A 12,293-nucleotide genomic window follows, 5' to 3' on the forward strand; every position below is an offset into this window, starting at 1 on the left:
TGGAAGACTCTGCAGCTCCCACTTGCTATGTGAGCATAAGGAGAAATCTTGATCTCTAGACTAGTGCTTTTTGGGGTGGTATTCTGTCTATAATATAAGGAATGGAAGATGCTGCAGCTCCCAATTACCATGTGACCATAAGGAGGAATTCTGTAGTACTTGGCCTTTGGAGTCTGGTCTCTTTACTAACAGGGTATTTTGGGGTCTCCCACATGTAGTGAATATTAGTTTCTCTCTCTATTTTACATCAAGATGCTATTCTACTGGAATACGCCACATTTTGTGTGTATGTTTCTGGTTTTGAAGAGGTTGAAGATTTCTAGCTCTGGGCAGGAATGCATCTGTGTTCATGCATGTATGTTTATTACCAGGATTCCTGCTCTATGGCTTTTTTGGTTATGCTCCTTAGGACTGCGGTGGCTGGGTTTCATGACAATTCTGGGTTTGGATTTTTCTTATCTGCCATAGATAAGCCTGCTTCAGAGGGGGAAGAGATACAATGGGAACCTCAAAGCTGGAGTGCAGAGAAGATATAAAGATAGTGGAATGAGACTGTGGAAGAATTAACGTGCTGGCTTGGCCAACAATAGCTCCAAAAGAGAAAGAAATGAAACCAGGCTTTCTGGTAACTGTTAGACCAAAGAAATCTCATGGCCACCCCAGAGAAGGAAGAGGATCCAGATTCCACTCCAGGGCAACTGATCTATGATGGATGGCCTCATCTCACACTCTACTGGATATAGCACACATCTCCATTCTGGGCCCTGGAGAATAAGAGAAGAAAAATCAAGTTTATTGGTCACTAGGCATTGTGCCAATCATGGATACAATGGCCAGAGGCCCAGAGTTGAGCTCTCTGTGGCTCCTGTCTAGCATGGAAAGCACCTGCTAGATTCATATTCTATATAGGACCTTGGAGAGGGAATAAAAATTATAGACTTTCAGATATTCCTCACAGGACAATGGGAAGGGCAATCTCAATGGCATGGCTGCTGGCTGAGACTGGGACAAGGTTAAGTAGCCATTGTGTCAGGATGTTCTGTTTGGGATATATGCACATTTATGATTGTGGTACCTTTTGAAACATCAATTCTTTTATCACTTCAAAGATTCATTAATTTATGTATTTAATCTCAAGTGATAGTATTCATTTTGGACCCAATTTCTTTTCTGGTGTTAGTACAGGCATGCTAGTTTTTGGGACCAGTTTGCAGGACATGTCTTGTGTCTATCCGTTTATTTAAATTTGCTCATGTCTTTGAAACTTAGGTGCATCTTTTATAGACAGCAGCATTGGGTCATGGCATTTGTGTTGTAGCTTTTGTTTTGTTTTTGTCTATCTGCCAACCTCCAACTGCTGATTGGAGTGTGTAGTTAATTTACACTTAATGTACTTACTGATCTGGAAGGTGTCAAATCTGTCATTATGCTGCTTGTGTTCTGTGTTCCTTTGTTCATTCATTTCTCCATTTCTCCATTACTGGTTTCTTTTGTGATAAGTAGACTGGAATGTGTGTCATTTCCATTCTCCTGTTGCATCTTTTGTGTTTTGAATTAGCTCCTTAGTAACTGCTCTGGAAATAACAATGGGCCTCTTTAAAAACAGCTAGTTGGAGATGATAGTATCTTACAACTTCAGTGGTTTACAGACGTTTTTTCCCCTAACATAGATCCATTTCTTCTCTCGTTATCGTTGTACAAGTAAAATATTTATGCATCTATCTATCACTGGTTTATAATTAAGTCACTGCCTTCAACACTGCTTTATAAGTTAAGTGGTTGACTTTTATACAGAAGGAGAAAGGATATGAATAAAGCCATCTGTTGCTCTTGTATATTTATATATGTAGTTGCCTTTACTGTCATTCTTTCATTTTTTTTTTTATTAATTTGTACTACTGGTCATAGTTCTTTCATCTCAATAAGAAGGACATTTAAAAATATTCATTACAGTGAAAGTCTGCTAGCAAAGAATACATTTATTTATTTATTTAGAAATGTCTTAATGTCTGGGTTTTTTTTTTTAGGAGGATAGTTTAGTTGGATATAAAATTTTTGATTTTCATTTTTGAGTTTTGACTTTCATTCAGCTCCTTGACCATGTCATTCCACTGTCTGAGAACATCTCAATTTACCTGAATTTTCAGGGTAGTTTAAATGGATGTAAAATTCTTGGTTGACACTTTCTTTCAGCATGTTAATCATGTCATTCCATTGTGTTCTTTACTTCACTTTGGAATAAGAGTCATTCATGGACCTTATTGAGGAGTCCTAACAATGAGTTGTTTTTCTCTTGTTTGTTTAATATTGCATCATTGTCTTCATGCATGTACAGTAGTTTAGATGTGATACATCGAGGCATTCGTCCTTCCTGGCATTATGTTAAGCTTCTCAGATGTTCAGATTAACATTTTCATTAAAGTTTTAAAGATTTTGTTCATTATTTCTGCCATTTTCACTCTTTCTCCAAATCTCCCATGAGTGTGAAACATTGTGTGTCTCCAAGATGTTTTCTCCATTCCTTTTAGTTTCTTTCCCAAGGGAACATTTTGCATACCTACGGATTTGAATAGTTTTGTTTGCATCTACCCACCCATGCATGTACCACCCTGAGAAGAGAACCCATGGTGGCCATCTTAGTTTCACTGATTATAATTTATTGGAACAGGGCAAATAATTGATTTTCCCAAGTACTTCTTCCTCTAGGAAGTAGAAGTGATCACCTAACAACTTTGGGCATGCCATTGGAGGACATATCTTACAGATATTAGGACATAATCCAGTCCATTTGCTGGCACTTACTTGGTTTCTCTTCTTTATTTTTGGAATAAAATCTTCGAGGCCAGGAACAGTGTGCTTTTGGCTAAAACACAAATGCCTGTTAGCAACAGAAGTGAATTAGAGTCCAACACAGTCTGCATTTAGTCTATTTAGGTGAAGAAATTGTGGTGCCTCTACTTGGAGCTGATGAATTAAAAATGATGCTTATGAAGAATGTGATTGGCAATAGACTAGTGTTAGCACTTTCTTATAATTGCTTATGTGCAGTTTTCTCTCAGCCATGGAAAAAGTATTTAGGAATAGGATTTGGAAAACATAAGGAAAAGTTCCCAAGTCTGAGCGGATTATGCTAAGTAGACATTCCTCAATTTTGAACTCCCTTCTGTTTTCCTCTTGTTTCTTTCTATTATGTGAATTTTTATTCCTATAGCCAGTAATTTTCAAAGTGAGAAAGTCTAAAACGCCGAAAGGACAGTAAAAGTAATTAGATAATCAAGATTGGGTGGGTGGGGATAGTTTTATCTCTTTTCTTGTTTGGGTTTTGATGTAGGCGTGGTTAGATGATTTGTCCAGGTTATACAACTGAGACATGGAGGAAGTCCATTAGGACTAGGGTCATCCATCTCTTACTGCTATCATGCAGCACTTATGGCTATCATGCATCCCCCGGCAATGCCTGCCTGTACCTTTTGCTTGTAGTGTCTCACGATGCTGGTTGATGGGAATTAGCTGTGACAGATGCACAAGTGTCTACCCCAGCAACTGTCATTCTTGCTTTTTTGGGAAGGATATCAAGGACAATGTTCTACTTGAGCATGGTTTTTTTTCTGTGAAGCTTCAACCAAGACGCTTAAATAGGTAGGTGTTTATCTTTGGGGACCTATTTCCCTCCTGGGTATCCATCCATCTCCTTGCCTTACCACAGCCCACAAAGAGACACTGCATCATAAACCCAGCATATAGTAAGGCTGTAGACTTAAGTTTTCATTTGGGGGTTTGGCATCCAGTGCTTTCATGGCTCTGAGAAGAGGGGCAGACCATCAAAACAGAGGTCAGTACAAATAGTACAGGCTAGCTTCTAGAATGGACTTTTGTAGAGAGATCACCAAAGATACTGTGAAGTGTGGAGCTTTTCTCTCAAATATATTAGGTTTTCCCTGTGTCAAGGTCAGAGATTTGCTTACCTCTGATCACCTGCAAGTCTTGTTCCACTAAAACTGACCTGAAGCCATCTGAGCCTAACACTATTAGCTGAGGGAGGGAGTATACCTCTTCCTGCTGAACCATCCCAGCCCAAGGCCTGGTGGCTTCCAACTATTACTGATTTTCTGATTCCATCACAGACTTCTCAAACATCAGCCAGATTTCTATCCTTATTTTTTTTTATGAGTCTTTGATTTGCCTCTCCACATTTTCTTTTAGAGATTTTTGGATTGTAGAGGATACAGGAAAGCATAGCAAAAAGGGAAGATGTTGTGTGGGTGCAACATGAGGACTAATGGACTAATAGAAGAACCTGGGTTTCCATTTCCTAACCAAGAGGACAAAGTGGACACCTCATTTGCACTGTGGGTGTGGCTGACAACAAGGGCTAAATTAGGAGCAAGGCCTAGATCAGCCTGATACGGGAGCTTAGAAAGCCATCATGCTAAGCCTGAGATCATGGACACTGCCACATCCATGAGGAGGAAAATGCTGGCTACCTGGAAAGGCCCCCTCTTTTCCCCAGGAGATGAGTTGTTGAGTGTAGAAAGGTTTTAGCTTAGTTCCTGATACTGTGTGCTATCAGTAAACGCTGGTCATTACTAGTTTTATTTTTTATCTATGCCAAAGTTCCATTGGTTAATGATATTTCTGAGAGAAAAATCCACCAGGTAACATAAGTTTTGCTGGTGAAAAACTTTAGTGATTCTTGGAGACATCCCAGGAGGGAACCTGGGCAGGTGTGGGACCTATGCTTGCACTCATGTTCTGCATTGACAGATCGCCCGCCAGAGGGCACCCTTGCACCTCTGGTGGCAGGCTGAGAAAGACCACAGGCCAAGGCTTCCACCATCCTGCCACCCTGTGGGCTCTTTGTGGACAGCATTTCCTCAGCTGCTTCTAAAAGCAAGCTTATGTGTATGTGTGTGTGTGGGGGGCAGGCTTTCTTACAAGCATAGTGAGAGGCTGTGAATCCAAGCCTGTATGGTGGAGGATAGGCAGGTCCAGCTTTTCTTAAAAGCATACAGATGCTGTGGATCCAAGCCCGAGATACTTGGGGGCTGAAATGTATCCCATCCCCAGGCAACTTCAAGTCTGGCATGGACTCACATCACAGTCTGGGAATTGACAAGTGTGCCTCAGCAGCACGACATTGCCCTATGGGGCAGGGTTTTGTGGCCCCTTTATGTATGGAAGATATCTCAGCCCTTCTCTTTGCCCGCTTTCTATGAGAAATTTGTGCTTTGCACACTTCCATGTTTAAAGAAGTGTATTGGGAGTTCCTTTGCTCCTTTAAGATACAAAGTTAAAAGACATTGATCAGGAAGCCTAGTTCCCCCTGGGCTCAGTGAAGCACATGAAGGGATGTGTGCTTTTTTTATTATATAAGACAGTCTACCAGGTTTCCCTCGGCAGAACGCAGAGGGCCCTGTGAATAAGCAATGGCTTAGCATAGAATGCCACAAACACTGATACCTCCTTCCAGAGGAAAGACTAAGTGCAGGAAAGCACACTCTAAAACTCTAGATCACTTAAAGAGGTTACTTTACTTCATGTCCTCTTTACAGAGAGGGAAGGAAGGTTTAGAGAATTTAGGAAGCTATGGGATGATAAATGGGAGGCTAGCTGCATCATGGGCTGAAGTAGGAACCATCTCAGAAGCACAGGGGGCCAAGGTTAGCTCCCTTCCCCAGCACGTTGCTTCTCAAAGCCACCCCGAGTCATTCTTTACTGGGATCTGTACCTGCCTTATTCTCAACTATCACCCCCCCTTCTGTCATTTATAAATATTTTATTCCTATCCAGTAACAAATTCCCCAACCACCTTCTCTCTGTACCCTCAGCTGGCACCAGGCCCTGGGCAGTCACAGTAAACATGGCAAGCATAAAGATGAGGCTGGGGAATGGAGGATACTGACTGTTCTCCCTAAGGGGCCAATCTGCTTCAAGCTGAACTGGCCTGTTGCAGGGTCCAATCTTAACTACTGGGCAAGACTGCATTGTAGTGGGAACTCAAATATGGCATCTGAAAGCCTAGAGTGGTTTTGATATCCAAGCACTTGGGAGATGGAGACAGGAGGATTTCTGCAAATTCAAGGGGAGGCTATGTAGTGAGTTCCAGGTCATACTGTACTAGAGAGTGAGAGCTTGTCTAAATTAAAAAACAAATCAGAAAAAAGACCTCTGTTGGAGGTTTTGGAGAACACTCTTTGAACTATACTTGAAGAACAGGAGTGACAGATAAAGGGACCCAGTACTCAGCTTTTGAGTCATATGATGCTGTGTTTATTTCCTGCATTAAATATATCCCAAGTAGAACTGTTAAGTGCTTACTGAGTCCACCCCATCTGGCTTTGGTGTCTGCTCTGCAGGTGAGCTTCATGCAGAGGGAGAGGAAATAACAGCTGTGCGTTTTATATTTCTCACCACATGATTCATTCTTTCCTGAAGTCCTAAATTTTCATCTGGTGTCTTCTTTGGGGAAGAGCCTCCTCCTCCAGTAGGTGTGCTGTGCCGATCTGATGGTGATGCACTCTCCAGCTTTGAAAAGCTGACCATGCAGGTTGTTTCCTTTGGATATGGGATTCTGGGTTAATGTTTTTTTCCCCTCACTCTGTACTGACACAGCTCCAATTGCTTCTCAGCCTTCATTGCTTATGCTTAGATGTCAGTAGCCTAAGAGGTGTTGGCTTTGTAGAATCAGTTGTGCCATTTTTTCCTGTTTGCCTTTCAGCATGTCTCTCCTTAGCTTTCTTTTAACTTCACTGGTGTGTGGTTTTCTTTACATTTATCTTACTTAAGTTTGCAGAGATTACTGGCTCTGTCAATTTGTGTAGTTGATTTGAAGCCACTATTTCTCCCATTTTCATTTTATCTTCCCTTCTGGAATATCTCTTAGTATCTTCTTGTCCCTGGAGCTGTGTGTGTTGCCTTTTTCAATCCTTTCCTCTCTTCATTCTTCACACTGGGTGATTTGTATCAAAACATACATCAAGATCCTTCTCTGCTTTTCTGCCTCCCTACTCTGGCCTGGTCCCAACTTTGCATCATGCCATGTAACAGTTGACAGAGACTCTCTGGGATGTAACATAATAAAGGTGGTATGTGACCATGAGCATGTTACTTGGGGAAACATACATGTCACTTTCCTTGATGGGGCAGGGTTTGAAGATGAGTTCTAGCCTCCAAATTCCCAGTCCAAACACTCTCCATGATGTATTTTTCTCCCCCAACCCCAGGCAATATTCATTTCAGAACCTGGACTAGAATGAACTTGTACTGAGGTCTTTGAGGGCTGTGTGTTCTCTCTCTATCAAGGTTACTTTTGATACAAGGTTAAATTCTATTACCAGACTAACTTTCTACCTTAGAGATACTGCCTAGGTGTGGGGGTACATCACTGAATAAAGTAAACAACAGAAAAAGTTCCTCCTGCTCTGCCGTGACTTCTCTCAATTTCAACCCTTGCTTTTAGCCTCATTGTTGGCAGACAAAAAATACCAGGCTCAAGCTCCAGCTCTGAAGATGTCAGATTAGTTTACCTGCTAAGTCACTTACTGGCTTTTTTCTTTGTGGGCGTGAAGTCATTACTCCATCTGCTTAGGGTCATTATACAGTTTTAGACAGAGATGGCACAAGAGGAGTCAGCCTCTTGCTGGCCCACAGTATCTGTTCTTTCATTATTCCCTCTTTATGTAGATCTGTGGTAGGGATATTCCATTTTCTCTCTTGGGATTTTGTACTTAGTAGTAAATATGTTGCATTACTCTAAGAACATTGACCTGCCTCAGCCTATCAGATATCAAACTATTATGAAGGATTCTTCTCAAATGAGTCTTCTTTGCCCATTTTTTTTTGGGGGGGGGCTTGAGGTTTGAGATCTTTTTAGATCTGGGTTTTTTTTTTTTTGTATCTATATAATGAGATCTTTTAGGGAAGTGACTCCAGGGCAAAGAAGCTCTATTTGCATTTCACACATACCTAATAAATAGCTTAAGGAGATTTTTTAGATCAAACAAAGTTTCATTGTATGGAAATTGGTTTTTGCTTTGCGGCATCATGTTGATACTAATAATGTCTTGACAGCATATGTCTCCACCTGGAGGTGGAGGTAGGGGGATGGGGCATCCTGGGCCAACCTCATCTACATGAGTTTGAGGTTAACTTGAACTCCATGAGACTCTGACAGAAAACAAAACAAAAAGTTTTGGGTTTTGTACCATTTTTGATTTTACGTTTTGAGATTCGAGGTACTTAATCTGTATGCGAACCCTGATGGAGCGACGGTTCCCTGAATCCCTCCTACCCGAGCGTTCACGTGACTCTTGAAATGGTTCGTCTTTATCTTTCTATGCTCTAATCTCCTATCTGTTAGAAATGCCTGATGTTTCTACATCTACTCCTGAACCCCACAGAACCTTTCCTAACTATTGTCCCTACTCTTCTTCTCCTTTCCCTAGGTTATGGACATGCTGCACCTGGAACTGATGCTGGCAAGGCCTTCTGTATGTTCTACGCTGTGCTGGGTATCCCCCTGACGCTGGTTATGTTCCAGAGCCTGGGCGAGCGCATGAACACCTTCGTGCGTTACCTGCTGAAACGTATCAAGAAGTGCTGTGGCATGCGCAACACTGAAGTTTCTATGGAGAACATGGTGACCGTCGGTTTCTTTTCCTGCATGGGCACCCTGTGCCTTGGGGCCGCTGCCTTTTCCCAGTGCGAAGATTGGAGCTTCTTCCATGCCTACTACTACTGCTTCATTACACTGACTACTATAGGGTTTGGTGACTTTGTGGCTCTGCAGGCCAAGGGTGCCCTTCAGAGGAAGCCATTCTATGTGGCCTTCAGCTTCATGTATATCCTGGTGGGCCTGACCGTCATCGGTGCCTTCCTCAATCTTGTGGTCCTGCGATTCCTGACCATGAATACCGATGAGGAGCTTCTGGAGGGAGAAGTTGCGGAGTTAATTGCTAGAAATTCAAGAGGTGTGACTGTCCGTGTGCCTCAGAAACGCAAGAGGCACTACCCCATGTACCTCCTCAGGAAATACGGCAGAACCCTGTGCTATCTCTGCTTCCCTGGTGCCAACTGGGGTGATGATGACGACGATGATGATGATGTCGTCGAGAGTGTTGTTGTTACCGCTCCTGTTTCTGCTCCTGCTCCTGCTCCTGTTCCTGCTGCTGCTCCTGCTGCTGTTGCTGGTCCTTCTGCTGTTGCTGGTCCTTCTGCTGTTGCTGGTCCTTCTGCTTTTGCTGGTCCTTCTGCTGTTGCTGGTCCTTCTGGTGTTGCTGTTGGTCCCAATATCAGGAGTGTCCGGGCTACCGTCCACACCGTTTCCTGCAGGGTTGAAGAGATCTCTACAAGCGTGCTGAGGACCACCTACATCCGGTCCCCATTCGGCATCATCCCTCCTGGAGTGCACACCTGCGTGGACCATAGGAGGCACATCCGTCGCAAGTCCATCTAAGTGTGGGAGGGAAGTACACGGAAGAATCATTTGTCATGCAGATGTAAGTTTCATTGTCCCAATTCCTCCTTCCCTCCTTATTTATTATTATTCTCTTTTTTTGTGCTTACGGTCATCATCATTCCTTTCTCTCTTCCCTCCTTTCCTGGTTTCATTTCTTTCCGGCCTTTCCAACCAGGCAGAGCTGTTCAAAGGGAAAATAGAGGCCCATCCTCTCTGAAGCTCGCACCTGAGCATGAAGTATGGATTTCTTCCTTTCTCCCCACCAGAGTTATGCCTTACATTTCTCCCCACCCTGCCTCCTCTCGGGTGGCTTTCCTAGGACAGGTGTGAGAACAGGAGCACCAAGACAGAGCTGAGAGGATGCCCAACCGAAGCCTTTGACTGTCTACCCGTAGTGATGTCTCCGACCTAACTCCTCTCTTCTTCCCCCAAGGACTGGGTGGCTGTGTGTATGAGCGTGCAATATGAGTGTGTGTACTTCTGTGTGCAGGTGTGTTGTGCGACAAGGTGGAAAGTATCAGGCATTCATTTCCCTTCTCACGCATACAATTTCATTAACAGTCTCCTCGAGGCTGCTCCCAAACAAACTAAACCCTGCAAGGTTTGATTTATCACCTTGCCAAATTGAGCACATCCCACAAAGCACTTTTAACCCAAGATGTATCAGATGGCCGTAGCTTCTAAATCTCATTCACTTCTCTTCAGGGTATAGGTGGGTAAAGCCACAGGGATCAGGTTACCTTGCCAGTTTAAAATGAAATCTTTAAGAATCATGCACTTTGTGGAACTAGTTTGCATCATTGACACAAGAAAGCAGAGGTTGCAAAGGAGTAGTCCAAAGCCACTAGTGTCAACTTATTGAAGACATTTTGAATTTCGGCATTTCTAGTTCCAACAGGCTTCCCTGCAACTGGAGTTGTCAGGGTAAACAGGAAAATAGTTGGGACCCAAGAGTATCTATTTTATTATTTCCCTCTTCCTAACAATGATGACTATGATGGGATGAGCTCTGAGAAGTCTCTACTTGCATGGATTAGAGTCCTAGTTTTGGAATGCTTGGATGAGAATGGGTATCAGAATGATGATGTGGTTTCTTTTCCTAATGAGAAAGCTACAGGGCATTCCTCATTTAAATATATATAGAGAGGTATATATTTCATGAAAGAGTGTCTCTAAAATGCATTTGATCTGTAAACAGGGAGAAATTCACATTGGTCTCAGGAAGAGGTTTAGAGGCTGTATCTTGGCCTACTGGGAACTTGTCAAGCTCAGGGGATGCTTTGTCTAGATAGTTGAGAAATTCCTCCCCACTCTCAATAAAGGATGACCCTGTAGGGGACAGTTTAGGATAGAGAATATGGCACATCGTATGTAGGCCCTTTCAATCGCAGGAGTCTGAGGGCAGCTCGGCCTCCCTATTCACTGAGGGACTCTAATTTCTCTCATCGCCATCCCTGCCATCTCTAAAAGTCACCCCATTCACTCATCCTCCCACTCCTTCGTACACTGGAAGTTCCTGGCTTTTGGATGGAAATGGGCTTTGGCTACACTACGCACGCACAAGGAGCGCACTTACTGGTCTTCAAGATATCTTAAAGGACACAGCATCCAAATGCCACCAGTCCCAAGCATGTGTGCCATTGGGCTGAAACCAGGAGCATCCAGGACTCCTCTGGAAAGTCAATGCATGCACTTAATGCTACACCCCGTGTTGAAATATCCCCTTCGTCTAGGACACGGGACCTTCAAAAGGAGTCTGTGAACCTTAGACTCTCTTGGCCAAAGTTGACGTATTTCAACTTCGAGGTCTTTATCAGTTCACTTGTTTGAGATTTTGTTGTGTGGAATGCCCTTCACAGGGCTCTCAAGTCTGTCCAGAGAATAGAAGTAATCACTCTTCTTGAATGTTTTTGCTCTGCAAAGAGATTGTTGGCTCTTTCGGGTCACAAACGTGACAATCCTGATGCCTATATGCAGAGTACTTTATGCCTCGGAGGAGGTTTCCTGGGACACATGTAGGAATTGCCCTGAAACTGTTGTAAGATTTGTCCTCAAATGGTGGGTAGGTATGTGTGATCACCTCTGATCTGTACGTGGCATTGTGGCACTGAGAGAACCAAGGATCCACTCTCAGTCCCTACCCAGAAGGGTCCAGAAGGTGGACTTCCTGACACCAAGGTGTCCTGACTCAGCTCTACGGTGGAGGAGGGTTCCTGCTCGGTGTCTTCACAGGGCCAAACATTAGGCCCAGGAGTCAAGTCAGAGGGACATAGGCTCAGCCTATCTTTAGAGTTGGCTTCCCATTCATGTATCTGTACAAAGTGGTCACACAGTGACCATTGTGTGGGAAGGATTGAATGACAGGTACATCCCTTCTTCCCGGAGAAATATAGACAACACCTTCTATATTCTCACAGAGGTGACCCCCTCCTCCTTCTGCAAGGTAAAGGGCTATAGAGTGAAGTCTCTTTACTCCTCACATGATAGCCACTGAGGGAAGTAATGAAGCAACTTGTACTTGGTTATCATCCTTGTAACCCTCTCGTGTCTTCGGCTATTTATTGCCAGTTCAGCTTTGGAAGGAAGGGCACCAAATTGTCTCTTCCAAGCTCAACATAAGCGCACTGAAGGAAGGAATGAGTCTTGGCTTATCTCCCTTTAAGTGGATCTTTTCCAATGGCCAGTTTGTTCCTTAGCATAGGATCTGATGAGATTGTTCTCTGGGCACATCCAGTGATGTGCTCTCTTGGGGCGAGAGCAGGGAGGAATCAAATTCTGAAGGACTCTGCTTTTTACAAGATGGGAGTGGGCCATTTCTATGAAGAGTACACCAGTA

At 43.4% G+C, this 12,293-nt stretch overlaps 1 protein-coding gene across 1 annotated transcript in view; it reads left to right on the forward strand.

Moving 5' to 3' along the window:
* The window catches only part of Kcnk9 (potassium two pore domain channel subfamily K member 9), a 33,325-nt gene extending 23,871 nt beyond the window's left edge, over positions 1-9,454 (forward strand). Inside the window, exons 2-3 of the mRNA XM_028773296.1 lie at positions 8,445-9,180; positions 9,271-9,454. Coding sequence (XP_028629129.1) covers positions 8,445-9,180; positions 9,271-9,454 — 920 coding nt within the window. The remainder of the gene's footprint in view (positions 1-8,444; positions 9,181-9,270) is intronic.
* Positions 9,455-12,293: the final 2,839 nt, after the last annotated feature.

The sequence above is a fragment of the Grammomys surdaster genome, unplaced genomic scaffold (assembly GCF_004785775.1).
Source record: "Grammomys surdaster isolate TR1022 unplaced genomic scaffold, NIH_TR_1.0 224, whole genome shotgun sequence".
NCBI lineage: Eukaryota > Metazoa > Chordata > Mammalia > Rodentia > Muridae > Grammomys > Grammomys surdaster.